The sequence below is a fragment of the Artibeus jamaicensis genome, unplaced genomic scaffold (genome assembly GCF_021234435.1).
Source record: "Artibeus jamaicensis isolate MK-2021 breed Jamaican fruit bat unplaced genomic scaffold, CSHL_Jam_final contig_3109, whole genome shotgun sequence".
NCBI lineage: Eukaryota > Metazoa > Chordata > Mammalia > Chiroptera > Phyllostomidae > Artibeus > Artibeus jamaicensis.
In genome coordinates, this window is record NW_026521716.1 from 862,059 (window position 1) to 880,293 (window position 18,235).

The 18,235-nt window shown below is 49.1% G+C and overlaps 1 protein-coding gene across 17 annotated transcripts in view; it reads left to right on the forward strand.

Annotated features, from left to right (window-relative positions):
* PPP6R3 (protein phosphatase 6 regulatory subunit 3) overlaps nucleotides 1-18,235 on the forward strand; it is a 118,682-nt gene that overhangs the window by 68,849 nt on the left and 31,598 nt on the right. For 13 of the 17 annotated variants that reach the window (XM_053662891.1, XM_053662890.1, XM_053662896.1 and 10 more), the window contains 7 exons: nucleotides 870-983; nucleotides 9,960-10,089; nucleotides 12,208-12,360; nucleotides 14,209-14,358; nucleotides 14,848-14,912; nucleotides 16,081-16,196; nucleotides 17,898-17,983. In XM_053662891.1, coding sequence (XP_053518866.1) covers nucleotides 870-983; nucleotides 9,960-10,089; nucleotides 12,208-12,360; nucleotides 14,209-14,358; nucleotides 14,848-14,912; nucleotides 16,081-16,196; nucleotides 17,898-17,983 — 814 coding nt within the window. The remainder of the gene's footprint in view (nucleotides 1-869; nucleotides 984-9,959; nucleotides 10,090-12,207; nucleotides 12,361-14,208; nucleotides 14,359-14,847; nucleotides 14,913-16,080; nucleotides 16,197-17,897; nucleotides 17,984-18,235) is intronic. The other 4 variants (XM_053662895.1, XM_053662900.1, XM_053662902.1 and 1 more) reach the window with 1 other exon arrangement.

An 18,235-nucleotide genomic window follows, 5' to 3' on the forward strand; every position in this document is an offset into this window, starting at 1 on the left:
CTTCAGCTTTGCTTCCCCAGGAGAAAGAGACCCCTCTCCCCCGTGCTGCGCTAGCCTGCAGGGGGGCGTGCTGGGAGGGCCAGCTGAGCCCTGCAGAGCCTCAGATTGGCTCTCGCAAGGCTGTGTGTCCCCTTGTAAAGGAGCTTCCTTTTCTCAGTCTGCATGGGATCTGATCACTGAGGTCCTAAGAAACAGGTTTTCCTTGAGAAGGGCCATGTACGTCGCCTAGCAAGTCACCCTTGCACTTTAGATCAGTTGGATCTTGGCTGCGTACAGTGGGGAGGGGGGGCTGTGATGGGGAGAGCCTACGCAGGATTCACTGCTACCACGCTACACTGATTTATTCAACTTTAAGTGTAAAAGGCAGTGATTAGTGTTCTCTTTTACCTGTTTTACATGTTTGTTAATTACATGTTAATGCCTTTGTGGGGATACATTTCTGGGTTCTAATTAGCCTTTTTGAAAAATTTCCCTTTTCCATGGCGGGGTGAAGGGTTCTAAGTCTTCACCCACCCCAGCCACTGCCACCACCACAACACCCTGGTCAGAGTGGGAGGTGACGTCCAGTCTTAAAATATTGGTTGGCTCCCAGCAAGATTGGCAAAGGCAAGCAGGGGACCGATGATTTTGCTGGGGGTAGGGGGTAGGAGTATCTGTATGGGAAAGTGACATTTATAATGAGCAGAATCACTTGCCTGGTTTAGTAAATGTATGAAAAAGAAAACACTGTTAAGGGAAACAGACATTTGCAGGCGACATTGAGTGCTTGTGTGGTAATGTATTTCGCTGGTGTCATGACCTTTTTCTCTGAAGTTGTTACTGGCAAATGATGTTACAATTAGCACTTGACTGTTGATTTGTTTCCCCAGGCAAGAAATCATAGAGCAGCTTCTATCAAATATTTTCCACAAGGATAAAAATGAATCAGCCATAGTCAGTGCAATCCAGATACTGCTGACATTGCTTGAGACCCGGCGGCCCACGTAAGCTTTGCTTTTATCTTATAAAATGAGTAATTTTGTTTGCTTTTATATTTTTTTAAAAGCTGAGAGTTGAGTCATTGGTTATAAGCTGCAATATCATGCCCTCGAATTTCAGGTGCTGAATTTTTTTCTGCTGCATAAACTATAAGTAAGTCTAATGTGAATGCAGTACCTAGGGATGCAGCTGAGAAAGGTGGTTTGGTGAACTTGGTGGGCGGTGCTTGGACTGTGGTTGTTTGGGTTTTGTAATGCCTGATGGCGTAGACGCGAGAGAAGCTTATTTTTTGCTTAAGAAAATAGGTGTTCTGGGTGTGGGCAGAGCTTTGCCAGGTGGCAGTTGGGGGACTCCCTGCCTAGTGATTTCCTTCCTCCACCTGCGAACTTGAGGCTTCAGGTGGTTTGGGGGATGGTTCACGTGTGAGGGCACTGGGTCAGGAGGCTGCTCTAAATTGGATGGGCAGGAAACCGAGACCTCAGAGATACACTTGTGCTAAGTGCTCAGAAGCCAGAGATATTTTCCCACGTGTGTGCCCCTGGACTAGCTGATATCCGACCAGTGCTGATTTACTTACTGTCAGTTTTCTGAGTTTTCCCTGAGCATAATACTTGAAGGAGAGTGTCTGTGTGCTCTGCAGTATGTGGTTTAGAGATCAGGATCTATGTTTATTCTGTACTGGGCCCTTCTGACCACCAGAGGGCGCAGAGAGCAGGTCAAGAAAGATCTGCTGTGGGCACTGGAGCCTCGGCCATCCGAGGTTTCTGGGTTTGCTTTTAATGTGTCATCTTTGTTTCTAGCAAAACAGTGAACACAGCCTTACCAACCCCTGCCTCCCAGATTCCTGGTCTCCATCCCTGGCACGCTTGCCTTTTGGCTAGTGGTAATGGGAGGACATCGTGGTGGCTGTGCTTCCAGTCCACTGTAATTGGGGGCTGTGTCTATGATTTTGACTGTGTCTTTCATAGAAGATCGTAGTTTAAGTAATACAGCCCGCACCTAGGGCACTGATCAGGTGACACAGGGCTGCTGTCTTGTTGTAAGGCAGTCGCACTGTCTCACCTGAAGTGCTCCTGTGACTTGAGAAGGAGATAAACCGAGAAACATGACGCATGTCTGCGTAGGAAAGAGGAACAGCGTCATCCCACAACTTAGAGCAGCGGACACAGCAGTAAAAGGAAGAATGCAAGGGAATCATTGGTCAGAAGGAATTTATCCCCAGACCCAAAAAAAGGTTTATTAAGTACTAAAGAATATTAATCTTTTTAAAAACAGGACCCACATTTTAGCCTTATCCTGATGAGATTTCTGAATCCCAAGGAAAAACAGTAAATCTGAAAGTATGTGGATAAGAGCCCTGACTGGTGGTGCGGTTGAGCGTCTTCCCGCAAAGGGAAAGGAAGCTTCTTTGATTCCCGGTCGGGGCAGGTGCCTGGGTTGTGGGTTCCGTACCCAGAGGGGGCGTTCAGGAGAGGCAACCAATTGCTCATTCTTTCTGTCTCTTTCCTTCCCCTGCTCTCTAAATAAATAAAATCTTTAAAAAAGTGTATGGATAATAGAAAGGGGTTAACTACAGAGTAAGTCAGGTTGCTGGGCATCTCATTTGTAAAACTAAGTAGTGAAAAATAGGGCAGGATGGTGGCCCTGGAATATTCTTGTCACTGTGCTGAGTCCCTGGAGCGAATTAAAGATGAGCTTGCCACAGCTGAACGGGAAAGTCCATCAGCACGAGGAACTCAGGGTACAGAAGTGTGTTAGTAAAAGTGATGACAGTGGAATGGGTGGGGATGGGAAATGAGTGTGACTGTATAAGTTAAGTGTTAAGAATGATTAAATATTCAAACAGAATCAAGTCCAGATTATTTTAACAAAACCAAAGAAATAAGAGGGTGTAAGTGCACATTACGGTTTTTAATGCAGACCGAGGAGCGGGGGTGCTTTCCCACACAGATGTAGCCGAGGAAAGAAGCAGTGTGGGGCACTGGAAGTTACTCACACGGAGGTGTGACGAGGTCAGCCAAAAAGAAAAGTGCTCTGTGAGCTGCAAGGACCCAGAAGGAGTGGCCTGCCATCAGGGACAAGTAGGAGTGGCCAGATCTGAATCTGTACTACCGTCCTCCAGGAAACGAGACCAGGGCAAGAAAAGGACGAGCTGAGTCTGGAGCACCGTGCAGTGCGGGGGAAGGAGGTGCGCAGCACCACCACAGCAAGGGGAGTGTCGGGGGCCCGGGAGCCAGGCCGGCACAGTGTCCACCGTAAAATAAGGCAGTGTTGTATCGTAACCCAATACATCGATCTCTGCAAATAAATAGGGGGGAAAAGACAAGTCTGCGGACAGTTTCAACATTCACACAGAAACCCTCTCCTGAAGGGGGAAGGACAGACTTGCTCTTTCCATGCTGACTGCCCACCACGACCTCCTTCCTGGGTGTGCAGCAGGGGCAGAGGGTAGAGAAGAAGTGACAGAGAACCCTGGCAGGCGCCTCGCAGCACGTCTCCACGGCACGATGCAGTGACGATGGCGCAGACCTGTGTGGTCTGCCTTCCAAAGACCCGTGATCGCAGGAACGTGTAAGAAAAATCCCACTCGAGGGACAGGCTGCCGAGTACCTGGCAGCATGGTCTGAGTGACTCTTGCCCAAAAGGAAGTTACGGAAACACGGGAAGGGCTTATTAGGTAAAAACTCAGGAAATCTGAGTGAAGATCTGTGGGCTTTTATTTATAGTGTTGGTTCGTTAATTGGGACGAATGTGCCATTCTGGTGTGCGACGTTAGTGGGGGAAAGCCAGCGTGGAATATGTGGAACTCTGTACCATCTCTGTAATTTTCTCGTAAATCTAAGCCGATTCCACTAGACAGTGACACGGCATTGAGACAGAAAATGAGTAAGTGTGTAGCTGGCCCGAACCGCCCACTCGACCTGACACTTCCCGAACCTGCCCTGCAACCACGGGATGCGCCTTCTGTTCAAGGGCTCGTGGAGCTTCCACCAAGGTAGACACACCAGCTTCCCAGGTCTGTTCCTGACGCGAACAGACCCGGACCGATTACAGCACAAAGTCATAGACGGTGCACGTGCGGAGCATGATGGGTTTAAAGTATCAGTCAATAAAAAAGAGTTATGGAATATCGCTAAATATTTGGAAGTGAAACAGCACAACTTAGAAATAACCCCAAGTGTCAAAGTGGAAATAAGAGGAAAAATGAGAAAATACTTTGAACTTATTGATTAAATGGAAACAGAACATTTTGTTTGGAATTTATGGAATGTATCAAAAGCAGCAGGGGGGAAGTTTATACTAGAAAGGAAAAGCAGTCTTGTGTCGGATGATCTGAGTTCCTATGTTAAGGAACTAGTCACGGAAGAGCAGATTAAACCCAGTCCAAGCAGAGAAGCAATAGTAATAGCAGAAAGCAAAAGAGATTGAGAAGGGAAAAACAATACAAAAAAATCAGTGGAACTAAAACTTTCTTAGTAAAGATCAATGAGGTTTAAATCTCTAGGGAAATTGAGTAAGAAAAAAAGTAGAAAAGGCACAAATTTTAAATAAAAGGAATGGAAGAGGGGGTATGAGTATCTTCCATACAGATATTTAAAAAATAATAGAGCCCTGGCTGCTGTGGCTCAGTGGATTGAGTGCAGGCCTGCGAATCAGAGGGTTGCGAGTTTGATTCCCAGTCAGGGCACATGCCTGGGTTGTGGACCAGGTCCCCAGTAGGGGGCGAGTAAGAGGTGACCACACATTGATGTTTCTCTTTCTCCCTCCCTTCCCCTCTCCAAAAATAAATAAGTAAATAAAAATCTTTAAAAAGTTTAAAAAGAATAGAGTACTACAAACAAATCATTACACAAACTCAACAGGTTAGAGAAGGACAGATTTCTTGAAGGAATAAAACTACCAGAGGTCACTCAAAAAGAAATAGATACAATAACATGAACAGACTTATATCTATGGAAGAAACTGAGTTCGTATTTTGAAAGCTTCCAACAAAGAAAACTCTCAGCCTGGTGCAGCTTCTTTGGTGAGGTCTGCCAAAGATTGAAGGACTCCCAGAATACTTTCCTGTTCATTTTATAAGACGAGCATGACCTTGAAGACAAAAACATACAGGAATGGCGGCTTTGTAGCAGGGTTCCACAGGAGCTTCGCTGCAGAATTCCTCAAATGTGAGCGAATGAAGTCTCAACAGTCTGTCAAACAGGTAATAATATATCATCACTCAGTACAGTTTATTTCGAGAATGCAAGGTCCCCTCATCGAACAAAAATCAGCCACTGAGAATGGTCCACACCCAGATCCAGCCCCTGATGCTGGCGAGACCGGGGAGCAGGGACTCGCACTCACTGCTGCAGGGAACGCGGAACGGGCGCTGACAGCTCCTTACAGAACCCTGAGTGCTGGACACACAGTCCGGCGGTCGCGCTCCCTGGTCTTTACCCAGAGGGGCTGGAAACCCACGTTCACGCAAAAACCGTCCCACAGTGTTCATAGCAGCCTTGTCAATGATTGGCAAAACTTGGAAGCAACCAGGAAGTGTCCTTTAGTGGGTAAGTGGGTAAATGAACTAACTCTGGTACATCTGACAATGTAATACTGCTCATTGCTAAAAAGAAGGAACTCTGAAGCTATGGGGAGACCTGGAAAAACCTTGAATGCATATTACTAAGTGAAAGAAGCCACCTGAAAAGGCTACATACAGTATGATTCCACGTATATGACATTCTGGAAAAAGCAAAACTATGATAGCAGTAAAAAAATCAGTAGTTGCCTGAGTTTGATGGGGGTGTGGGGAGATGAATAGGTAGAAAAGAGGATTTTTAGGACAGTGAATGATAGCGTGACAGTGGTGTGCCATTACATTTGTCCGAACCCATTGAGTGTACCCCCAGTGTGTGGTGATAGTGTGAACGGGGGGCTTTGGGCGACTGTGGAGTGTTATCAGTGTGGGTTGATGGAGTGGGACACACGCACCACTCCGAGGGCGTGTCGATAACCGAGTATTTGCATGTGTCATGGTGGGGGATATATGCACAGTCTCTGTACCTTCTCTGTTTTGCTCTGAGCTTAAAAGTGCTATATAAAAGTAAAGTTTTAATAAAAGTCACTCAGCGTAACTCACATCAACAGCCTAAACAAGAAAAAATCTTGTGATCACTTCATTAAATTATTTTATGGTAAAACTTCCCAGCAAATGAGTAATAGAAAGGAACTTGGAAACAGATAAAGCCCTTTGTAAACAGAGAAAACCCAAAGCCAGCATCATTCTTAAAGGTCAAAGACTGAAACGATAACGCCTGAAATCAAGGAACATAGCAAGGATATTTGCCATCACTGACCCTATTCCACCGGGTGCTGGAGGTTAAAGAAAAGCTTTGGTCCAGATCAGAAGGGGAGGTGTGGCACCGAGTCTGCTCGTGGGTGTCAGGGTTATTATATCTTCTTAGAAAACCCTAAAGAACACACAAAACTCCTAAGTAAATTGAGCAGGACTGCAGGCTATAAATAGGGTCAGCATTCAAAAAGTAGTAGCATTTCTTTATACAAGTAGCAAACCACTAGAATTGGGAATTTCCATAAAATACCACTTACTTTAAAAGTACTTAACCATTTTGAACTCCTTTGGTTAAATACCAAGGCACAATTGCTGGATTGCACAGAAAAAAGGAAATATTCAGATGGAAATCAAAATGCCAAAAACCATTGCCGATGATGAGATCAAAGGCACCTAAATAAAGGGGGGGGAACTGATCACAGATTAGAGGGCCTCACATGGAGATGTCAGTTCTTCCCAAACCAGTGGGGAGACTCAGAGTAATTCAAATTAAAATCCAAGCTGGTTTGTTTTATTTTGTTTTTAGAGAGAAAGCTAACTCTAAAACATACATAGAAGTTCAAAGCAAGTACGGTAGCCAGAACAGTTTTGAAAGCGACAGTCACAATGCTACTGACACTTCAGGGTGAAGCTGTAGCGATCAGGATTGTATGGTGTTGGTGAGCAGGTGGGCAGGCTGGTCACTCGTACAGAATGGAGGCCATAAGTGGGCCCCCACGTGTGTGGTCATTTGGTTCCTTTTCTTAAAAAATGTTGTGTTGAATTTATCGAAGTGACTTTGGTTACTAAAGTTACGTGGGTTTTAAGTGGTCAGGTTCTTAACAGAGGTCTGGAGGCAGTTCACTGGAGAGAGGACCTCCTCCTCAGTGTGCTGCCAGGACGTTGTCTGTCTGCAGGAGAGCAGCCCCAGGTGTTTACCTTGCACATATGCAGAAAGTAACTTGAAGTGGATCGTAGAAGTAACTGTGAAGTCCAAAACTATGGAAGTTCTAGGAGAAAAATCTGCAACCTTGAGTTAGGTAGCAGTTTCTTAGATATATCACCAAAATCGCCAAAGCCCGATCCATAAAAGAAAAGTCGACAACTCCGGCTATATCAAAACCCTAAGTTCTGCTCTTGGAAAGCCTCTTCCAAGAAAATGAGAGGGCAAGTCGCAGACCACCAGAAGACATTTGCAAGTCCCCTTTCTGAGAAAGGGCTTCCATCCAGATAGATGCAGAACACTGAAAGTAGCGAGAAAAATGGTCCACTGTTAAAGAAGGCCAAAATGTTGAAGCACTGAAAGAATTTTACATGTATGTGTATCTGGAATTCATGAAAAGATGGGCAACGGCATTTGTTACTAGTGCAAGTCAAGTTGAAACCACATTGAGATACCGCTGCACACCTTTTGAACAACTTGTGTTTCCATTTTCCTGTGGCTTTGGTAACGATTTACCGCAAACTCTGTGGCTTAAAATGACAGAAATTGATTCTCTCACTGTCTGAGTGCCAGAAGTCCAAGATCAAGGTGTCGGCAGTGCTACGCCCCCTCCAGAGGCTCGAGGCAGGCCCAGCCTTTGCCACTCCAGTTTCTGGTGGTGCTGGCGTTTGATGGCTCTCGGCCACCGCTTCACATCACCTTCTCAGGGTCTTTGTCCTCTCTCACAAGGACATTAGGGATGACACGGTCCACCTACATAATCCAGGGTAATCTCGTCAAAAGATGCTTAGTTAACTACGTCTTTAAGGTAATGTTTGTAGGCTCTGAGGATTAGAATGTGGACATACCTTTTGGGGGCCACCGTTGGACCTACTGCACAGCCAAACCAAACCAAAAGGTCAGACAGTGCCCGGTGCTGGTGGCGTTGGGGAGCAGCTGGACATCTCACGTCATGAGGAGTGCAGAGTGCAGGGTCACACTGCCACTTTCTGAGAACACCTGGCAGTCTCTTATAAAGTTAAGCAGACATTTATTGTATTATTCAGCAATCTGTTAGGTATTTACCCAAGTGAAATAAAAACTGGATCACACAAAGACTTGTGAGTATTTATGTCACCTTTATTTGTAGTCACCTCAAACTGTAAATAAGCCAAGCGGTGGTGAATGGGTCAGAGCTGCGGTAAGCCCGTACAACAGCTATTTAGTGATAAAAAGGGACAGGCCACTGGCTCATAGACACCCGCCACTTCGTGCCTTCCAAATCTAAGTTCGACATTGAATAAATCTCTGCTTGGAATGTCAACATGGTTTTGTTTGGGATCTGGCAGATTCTTACGTATATTAGAAAAAACTCAATGTGAGACTAGCTGAGAAATTTTGAAAAAGACCAGTGATGGAGATAGGTTGCCTCCTGCATAATACGGTGAGTGCGTCACTGGTGTAATAAATGTGGCAGTGTGCTGCTGGTGTTCGTATGAACGGCTAAGGCTCTTTACTGTTTCGTATGGTTTTTTTACTTAAGGAAAGGAGATTGTTCTATAAATATGGCTTAGGTAGTTGCCACTTGGGGGGGAATATGTCTACACCTTTTTGGCAAAAAATACATTCCAGGTGAATTAATTTCAAAATAGTAGAGGAAAGTATACACATACTCAAAAGAATTATGGAATTGTGAAGAACTTTGAAGCGTGCAGAAGCTATAATTAAAAAAAGCCATATTTGGCTGCATATAAATTATTAAAACTGCTACACAGTTGAAAGCACTGTAATCTTTCCCCTCCGCTCTCTTCCCAGTAAGTGTCTGCACACTCTTCCATGCCGCTCTTGCCATTAGAAATCACTCCATGTGCGAGATACCTTCACGTCCTAGTCATAACAAACACGCTGGGCGTTAGCCCTGGGCCAGGCGGCGCTCAGTTCTGGGCCTGCGTCAGTGCGATCCCCACGCCGTCCCGGGAGAGACCTTGAGCCCACTCTCCACGTTAGAGCGGACGCCTGGGGAGGGAAGAGCCGGGACTTGGGCTCCACAGCCTTGCTCCAGCAGCAGTGTGGTTGGCCGCCGGTTTGCACTGACGTTCCGTGGACACGCTGCTTCCAGGCACGTGTTTTCATCTGAGAGGCGTCCCTACGTTTTTAGGTCTCTCCTCCCTGATGTCCTTCCTGGTCCCTAGGACTCTGTCCTGCTGCCACTTGGGGAACCCCTGTGCCCGAGTGCTCACAAGCATTGTGATCGGGGAGTCTCGCCGAGTTTGCCGCCTCTTGGGTGGATTGTAATGTGTGTAGGTTGGGCTTTGGGGAAAAGAAAGACTGAAGCCTTTTAAATAGGAAGCGATGTTGAGGCCTGAAGGAAAAGCACAGCAAGTGCAGGCCTGTTGCCAACGTCCCAGACGTCAGGCAGTGTGGTCTGCCCTGTGATGGAGGAGGTCAGGGCTCCCGTGCATCCGATTTTCTGGTGGGAGCACCGCCAGTAATACCACTGTCCGGGGAGGTGGCCGGGCCAAGTGAGCGGGAAGGAGTGGCGTGCGGTTTCTCACCAACAGCGTGGGACTGTGGGTTTCAGGTTGTGTTGGCCGATCCCTGTTGACCTCCTGTTCCACATGCTTTCAGTGGTATTGACGGAATCGCTACGTTTTTGTATTTTGTGTGTGTGTTTACATGCAGAAGTGGGGCACCACAACTTACTCTGAAATTGTAGTAACTGTAATAAACTTGCTTTATTTCAAGATTTGAAGGCCATATAGAAATCGGCCCACCAGGCATGAGTCACTCAGTTTGTTCGGTCAACAAGAGTGTTCTAGAAGCCATCCGAGGAAGACTTGGCTCTTTTCATGAACTCCTGCTTGAGCCGCCCAAGGTAAGAGAACTGTCTCAGGCACGGCCAGCTCAGCGGTTTGATTTAAACAGTTGTCAGAAAGTGCATAAGCCTTGTGAGTAGGAGAGTGGCTGTGAACCAGCATGTCTAAGCCATGTGACCGGGTACACCGCCGGTCTTCATTGCTTTCAAGCTAGTTTCTGATTGGCTTTCATCAGTGTGTTGTGTCTAAATTAATGAATCATGCCTAATTACAATCAAACAAATTTGTACCTGCTTAGGAAACTCAGCCCTTGTTCTTTCTATAAATTATGGTTACCGGTAAGCCCATAAAATAAACACTTTTCTTATCACATGTTACTGGCACATCTCTGAGGTGAGGTAGACCTGTTAGTGACTGACCCTGGAGGCGGAGGGTCCTTTTCAGGGCTGGAGCAGTGGAGCGCCCAACCGGCATGTACTCATGGAGGCGGCAGGCGCATGTGACACGGAGCCCGAGGCTTCAGTCGGGGGCTGTGTGTGCGAGTGCAGGTGGCCGCCAGCGGAGGTCCTCGCCACCCCTGCACCGGTGCTCGGGTGTGTCGGGGGGGGGGCTCTTCCCGGGCCACCCGTGAGGTGGCCGTCCCAGCGCAGAGAGGTCGGCTGGCACCAGCCCCCAGGCATTCCTGTCCTCTGCTCTGTGCCATTGTCGTGCAAGCCTCCGTGTCATGTACTGGGTGAGCCTGGCATTTGAGTTTAGTGCACTGGCTGCGGTGGCTCAGTGCACTGAGTGCCAGCCCGTGAACAGAGGGTTGTCGGCCGTTCAATTCCCAGTCGGGGCATACACCTGGGTTATGGGCCAGGTCCCCAGGAGGGGGTGCGCCAGACGCAACCTCACATGGATGTTTCTCTCCCTCTCTTCCTCCTCCCTTCCCCTCTGTCTGTAAATAAATAAATAAGTACAATCTTTTAAAAATGGGAAGTGTTTTAAAAAAATAAGTTAATATACTAGTTTCTCCCTCCTACATGTAATCTTTTTGGTTTAGCCATTTCGGGGTGCGGGAGCCCAGAGTAATTGACATCTGTTGTCCAGGGAGTCTGGTTCCGCTCCCAGATGGTCTGGTCTCTTGTGATGCTGCCACGCAGGCCCCACTCCCGCCATGCCGTCTCCCGTCCCGCCTGTGCGGGGTACCCTTGGGGACAGTGCCCATGGTGTGGTCAGACCCAAGCAGCAGAACAGGGAGAGCAGAGAAGGAGGAGAACGGATTCGGTTAAGAGGAGAGAACATCACGAGTGGCAGTCGGAGGAGGGAGAAGGTGTGGGAGGAGAGGGAGGGTGTGTGGCAGCGCCCCAGACCTGTGCCTCGATGGCCTGCCTGTCTTCCTTCCAGAGGGACCAGAGGACAGCATCTAACGTGGAGTCTCACACTCGTGTTCCCCTTGGCCCTCACGCAGAATAAGGTAGAGTCTTGTTTGGAGAGTGGTCAGTTTGTACCTAGGTTTGCTGCAGGTGTTTGCATGGGTGGATCTGCAGAGCTTTTTTAGGGGCCTCATCAGTGGGGCCGCGGTGCTGTGAGTGAGCCCCACAGTCCCATGAAGCCTCTGGGGAGCGGCGGGGGGGTGCTGTCGAGGACAGGCACACTGAGAAAGGGCGACCACCCTTCCTGAACTGGAACTCTGGAAGGCCCTGTGTCTGTCCTTTGTGATTTCCCGTGGTAGAAACACCCTCTTCTGGGCGAGAGCCGGTCGGAGGTCGTCTTGTTTCCAGGTCGTGGTCGCGCGGCAGTGCCCGAGTTGGCATTTTTACCGTAGGTTCAGCAGAGATCGAGGACCGTGTTCCAGGGCCACTTGTACGTCCTCTTAGCATTTGCCCCCGCTTGGAGCGCTGCGCCTCACCGCGGGCTCCTGTGGCTTCTGCCTCCTTTGTGGGGCAGTTCGGGGTCTGGAGCCAGGGGTTCCGACAGAACTGCCCTCCAGGGGGATGCCTTGCTCGTCGTTACTCTAGGTTATTTCATTGTATCTTGAAGACACGGATGTTCCCTCAAATGGAGAATCCAGGCCAAATCGTTCTGCAGGCTTGGTTTGCCTGGTGTCCCATCTTAGCACACACACTTGCTCCCTTTTACTTTACGTCAGTGGATTGCATGGTGAAGCTCTTTAATCAGAAGCTTTTCCTCCTCAGAAAAGTGTGATGAAGACGACGTGGGGTGTGCTGGACCCCCCAGTCGGGAACACCCGGTTGAATGTGATTCGGTTGATATCCAGCCTGCTTCAAACGAACACCAGCAGCATTAACGGGGACCTCATGGAGCTGAACAGCATTGGGGTCATATTGGTAAGATCCCCTGGGAAGGCATTTCCGTTTGCTCTTGACCTTTCACGGCTGTGTAAGTCAAGGTCCAGCCTCACTGATGGACGGTGGTGTCAGTGCCTGTTCTGGGTCTGAGAGTGCGTGGCCTTTCCTAGCGTTTGTGCTCTGTATTTTTCCGTAGGTATTCATCATCGCTGTGTGTAAAGAAAACTGTGTTAGGGAATCACAGAGGTGATGGAGACCCAGACTTTTCTCTCAGGAAGTTGTCTCGCACAGGTGACAGAGTGCGTACAGTCACCCTCCTCAGGAGGTTGTCCTAGCAGTGAGTGACCGACCGCCTGCGCTGCTCTCATAATTAGTGAAGGGACAAGAGCTCATCTTCGTCCCACTGAGATACATCTCCGTGACATATCTGAGACACCAGTGGTCTTTTGATTTGAGTCCATATTCTGAAAACAGTGATTAGTCTGCTTGTCAGTGGAAGGGAAAGGAAGAGCGCGGTGGGGGGCAGGACCTGGGCTTTGTGGGGCCCCGCCCTCCCCCCCAGTTTCAGAGTTCACGCTTAGAGTCCGTAGACCCAGCTCCGTGCCCTGCTAGCTCCGTCTGTCCTGCCCCGCAGCCCAGAAGTCACTGGGGTTAACACGTAGCAGGTTTCATGCTGTCCGTTTGCAGGGTTTGGGGGTGTTTCACAGGAGGGCCTGGGCATTTGCTCACTACACGAAAGGCATTGGAGTGTGCAGGCTCCACACAGTTCCCCTGGGACCCTGGGCTCAAAGCCCCGGGGAGAGAAACTGCTTTAGATCACTCCCTGAAGAGAGATGCACTCCGTGGCCATACCTGGTGGAGTCAGAATTTGAATTCACGGCCCATCTCAAATCCGTGCGTGCTTCTCAGCCATACCATTGCGCTTCCTAGAGTACTGACCAACTTTGTTAATTTCAGTTCTGGGTTAAAGGGCATGTCAGTGTAAGGGCTGAGAGCAGGAGCGTCTTGGAGAAAGGTGACACGTGCAAGGATCCTGACTCCCTGTAACTGGGGTGTGAAACTCAGAGATGCGCCTTTTTGCTCCTGCTTTTGGGGGCCCTTCAGAGTCATCAGTGCTAGTTGCCAATTTTAGGAGTGAGGGCAGGGCTACTGTTCATCTTTACCCCTGACTCCGAGTGACAGCAGATTTGATGAAACTCTTAAACAGATCGTTAGTCATTACTTTCTTATTGGAGGTTAGCTAACTGGACTCCACAGTATCCCTAAATACATACTTAAACTATGTGTTTTATGCTTTTAGAGATTATCTTCCCTTTTTGTGATATGTTACCTTTTTGGATAATCTGGAAATCCCGTGTTTTCTTCATTCACTGACAGCTCTGTGGTTTCAGAACAGCCCACGTGGCTGTTCTTTGCTCAGTTGTGGGCGCCCGACGGGCCCGGGCCTTCCTCCGTCTCCTCCAGGCTGCACCCAGCTCCGTGCCCTGCACAGAGACCTGTCAGTGCAGGGTCGTGGAGTCAAAGGGAAGTGCTCCTAGGGTTTGTTAAAAATTACGTATTGGACTTAGTATTAGCTGCTTGGAAAACATAAAAGATTACTCCCTTTCTCTTTGAGAAACTGTTACCTTTTCTTCACCTGTTTATTGTTGGTTTCTACTCGATTTCATGAGAACTCCATCATGTCAAAGAGGCAGGTATTCTGTTATTACTCTATGAAGTGGCATTTTTGACCTTCCACATAAACTTGCATTCCCTTTAATTAGCCCTGTGGGGCTAAGAACACACCACTTTTACTTTATTACATCACTGTTTAGTAAATGTTCTAAAGTAGTGGCTTAAACACTGAGGTAACTGAATAAAAGAAAGCATTGTGTTTCTTTTCCCTAGGACATGTTCTTCAAATACACATGGAATAACTTTCTGCACACGCAAGTGGAGATCTGCATCGCACTGATCCTCGCGAGTCCCTTTGAGGACACAGAAAACAGCACAATTACTGAGCAGGACTCCGCTGGCGACAACTTGTTACTGAAACACGTAAGCTTCCCCGATGTCTCTTTTCTGCCACTCCTTGTTACAGCGTTTTCCCACGTAAGTGCGAAGTGAACTGAAATTGTTCCCTTTATAAAGTGGAAGTATTGCTGTGAGTTCTGAGTTAAGCTCTCGCCAGGCACAGTGTTCTGTGCTCCATTTTCATTTTGGTCAGGCTCTGTATTTCTGCGGCCAGTTTCCAAGGCTGAAAAAACCCGGCTCATGTTAGGTCGGCGGCTCATTGGTTGGTAGCAAGCAGTACTTGAAATACTGGTCCCCAGCAGGCGTGCAGCCGAGGGCGAGGCGCGGTCCTGAGTCCCCGTGGCGTTCTGAGGGTCACATACCACGCTTGGTGCAGCCAGCAGTTGGCAGCTCACGCTCAGCTTGCTGGGTAGCACACACCTTTCTTCTTTTTATTAGAGTGCTGTCTCACTTCAGAATTTTGACAATTCAACATTTACATAAATATTAACTGGAATATTCCTTTTTATTCAGCTTTTTCAAAAATGTCAGTTAGTAGAGCGAATACTTGACGCCTGGGAGATGAACGAGAGGAAACAGTAAGTACCTTGCTCTCTGGTGGGAATTGTTTGATTTTCTCATTTGAACACGCGCCCGCACCCCGGCCTTAGTGCAGTGAAGTGGTCACACGTGTGCGCCACTGCCTAGTGCTGACCACTTCTCTCGGGGCGCCCAGAGTAGTTCACTGTCACAGGTATTTTTCTGATAGTTTATTTTTCAGCCCCTCTGTCTTTCTACCTTTTGAGGGGGAATCTAGGGGTTACTCTCCGCCTCTGTGCTGCCTTTGAAACTCCCGGGCCCTTCTGGAGTGTGGCGTCCTAATGGGTGGAGTTGGAGGAGGACTGTGGAGTCAGCCCAGTCCTCCTCGCTGGGGTCTGACCCGCACGCAGTCCCGCTTACACCCTGTTCTCAGTGCGCGGGGGGCACCGCCGTTGGCCCATGGCAAGATTGCTTGAAGTCTTAGTCGATATGTGTAAGTAGCTGTTACACAGACTTATTTTTTCCTACTGGTGGTTCCGGTGACAGGTGTCTGTCCAGATGGAAAGACAGATGTAGTTGGGAGGTTAGACCATCAGTGGGGAAAAGGACAAGGTGGGATTTGCCCGGGTTCCAAGTGCTGTGTGGGCCAGACACAAGCTGACTACCTCTCTTGGCCAAAGCCTCAAATCAGCTAAAGTTTTAGCTTGAGAAATGCTGTTGATAAATGCTTATCTCTGTTCATTGATTGGTAAGATTGGACTTTGATATCCTTAAAAAAAATGAACCAGAATTCTTACCTCAGTTCCCTACGAGACCTGGGTGTCAGTGAATGTTTGGTTTTGTTGTTCTTTAAAGATAAGATGTTGCCCTGGCTGGTGTAGCTCAGTGGATTGAGCGCGGGCCTGTGAACCAAAGGATCAAGGTTCGATTCCCAGTCAGGGCACATGCCTGGGTTGTAGGCCAGTTCCCAGCAGGGGACACACAAGAGGCAACCACACATTGATGTTTCTCGCCCTCTCTCCTTCCCTTCCCCTCTAAAGATAAATAAAATCTTTAAAAAAAAAAACGATACGGAGGTACGGAGGACGAGTGGTTGGTTGGTATTTGGTTGGTATATGGACTGACCCTTGTCCCACCGAGTGAGTTCCCGTGTAACCTCGGAGCAGGCAGTTTCTGCCACGCGCGCGCTGTGCCGTCCGCAGTCTGAGCTTGTCCTCTCCCCGGCAGGGCCGAGGGAGGAAGGCGGCACGGCTACATGGGGCACCTGACGCGGATGGCCAACTGCATCGTGCACAGCGCCGACAAGGGCCCCAGCAGCGCGCTGGTGCGGCAGCTCGTCCAAGGTGAGCGGTGCCGGGGTTTCTCGCTGCGCTTCCTCAGCGCAGGGAGGGGTCTGAGGATGGTGGCGGTGTCATGTGTAACAGCGGTCTGCGGAGCGTCTGTCGTGGTCGTCTGCAGGTTCGGACGAGGCTCCTGCGAGTGTTTTGAACAGCGGGTTCTGTGCCGTCCTCACTGCTGCTGCCCAGTTCCTGCGCACCGCAGGCCTGGCCGGCTCAGCGCACCGCAGGCACCCACCTGCGCGCTCTGAGGGCGCTGCTCGGGGACCTGTCCCTGGAGCACCAAGTGCCCGCGGGCTGGCTCGGAGCCCCTTGAGCTACAGCCGTTCTGCCTTTCCTTTCCCTTGAAGGTCCCGCTACAGCCTGCGGGTAGGGTTCCTTTAACTGGGATATGAGCGTAGTTCTCCGCATTTTTTCGTCTCTCCTTTACTAAACGAGGGAGGTAGCTCCTGGAAGACCCTTTCAGGACTAGTATTGAAATTTAACGAGGTCAGGGCCACTCAGAAGAACACGTGTGGACGACCGTTACACTGGCCCCCAGGCCACAGACTGTCACCTTTAAAACCAGTGAGCTCCGTGTGCCAGCAGAGTCCCCAGTCCTGGGACTGAAGTGGCCACATGAAAAATGTTCCTCTTGTTTTAAAAACGTTTGTTTATTTGTTTATAGGAAGAGGGGAAGGGAGGGAAAGGGAGAAACATAGATTGGTTGCATCTTGCCCACCCCCAACCAGGGACCCAGCCTACAACACAGGCATGTGTTCTGACTGGGAATTGAACCAGCGACCTTTCAGTTCACAGGTCACCACTCAGTCCACTGACCCGCACCAGCTAGGGCTGAATGTGAAAATCTTTACTTTTGCAGTACAGAGTTCATTCAGAGTCACCTTGATGAAAATCTGTTATTGTTTTAAGAATGGTATGTGTTCAAGAGGCTGTTATCTATCGAATGTCCATTCAAAGCCTAGCTGTCGCCCCGGGAAGGAGAGCTGGGCTCGACCACTGGTAAGCCAGGTCATCAGTTCCTCGTCTGTCCCTCCCAGGGAGACAGGGCTGTGTGTGCGACCTTAGGCCAGCCTCTGCCGTGGCAGCCGCGTGCCGGCCGGCGTGTGTTTCTAGTGGCCCTGTCGGGTGACGGCCTTAGCCAGGAAGGCCTCTGAGAGTCCAGCTATAGTTTCGTTTCCTGGGGAAAGTGTCTTTGTGTCCTTTTCTTGAAAAATTCTCTAGACATACAATTCCACTATTTCATCTGTGTCCGTAGGTGGGCCCGTGCGACAGACATTTGGGAAACATTATTCTTGAGCAATTTGAAAAGCCAAACTGGGTTGCGTGGACTGATTGTTCTTCGGCCAGATGTCAGGCAGAGTATCTCAGGAGAGGGCGCGGGGGCTGGCGTCTGGCATCTCCGGGATGCGCGTGACAGCAGAACAAGACAGCCTTTCCCAGAAGACTTTGTTGGAAACACGTTTTCCAGTTTAAGATTTTAACCAAAAGATTTTAAAAAACTTGTTGGAGTCACAGCCACTCGGGGCTCTTGGCATCACATGTAACTTTTGGGGCAGGGGTGGCCTCCGGTGGCTGGAAGCTCTCCAGGTCCCTCGGAGTTCGCCTTCTTGGACCGCGCGGGCGGGCCTTCCCGTTACCTGGAGGTTTCATGCGTCCAGGCGGGTCCCTGTGCTGATGATGTTTTCTCCTCCTTTCCTTCTCAAGATCTTCCAGACGACACCAGGGAGCGGTGGGAGACCTTCTGCACCAGCTCCTTAGGAGAGACCAACAAGAGGAACACGGTAGATCTAGTAGGTTTTACAGGGTTGCGGTTCTGTGCTTTCAGGGTGCTTAGCCGTTGCCCATTTATTCAGAACGATGTGAGAGCTCTTCCTGTGCCCCAGTCAGTCTTCGTGAAGGAGGCAGGGTGGGGTGCACAGTGCTTGTGCTGATTTGCCTCGTCAGCTCCTGATTCCTGCCTGGGGTGGTGCAGGGGTGCATAGAAGCCACTGAGACCTGCCTCCGACCTTATTTGGTTTCCGTTCCCCTCAGAGCTCTGCTCC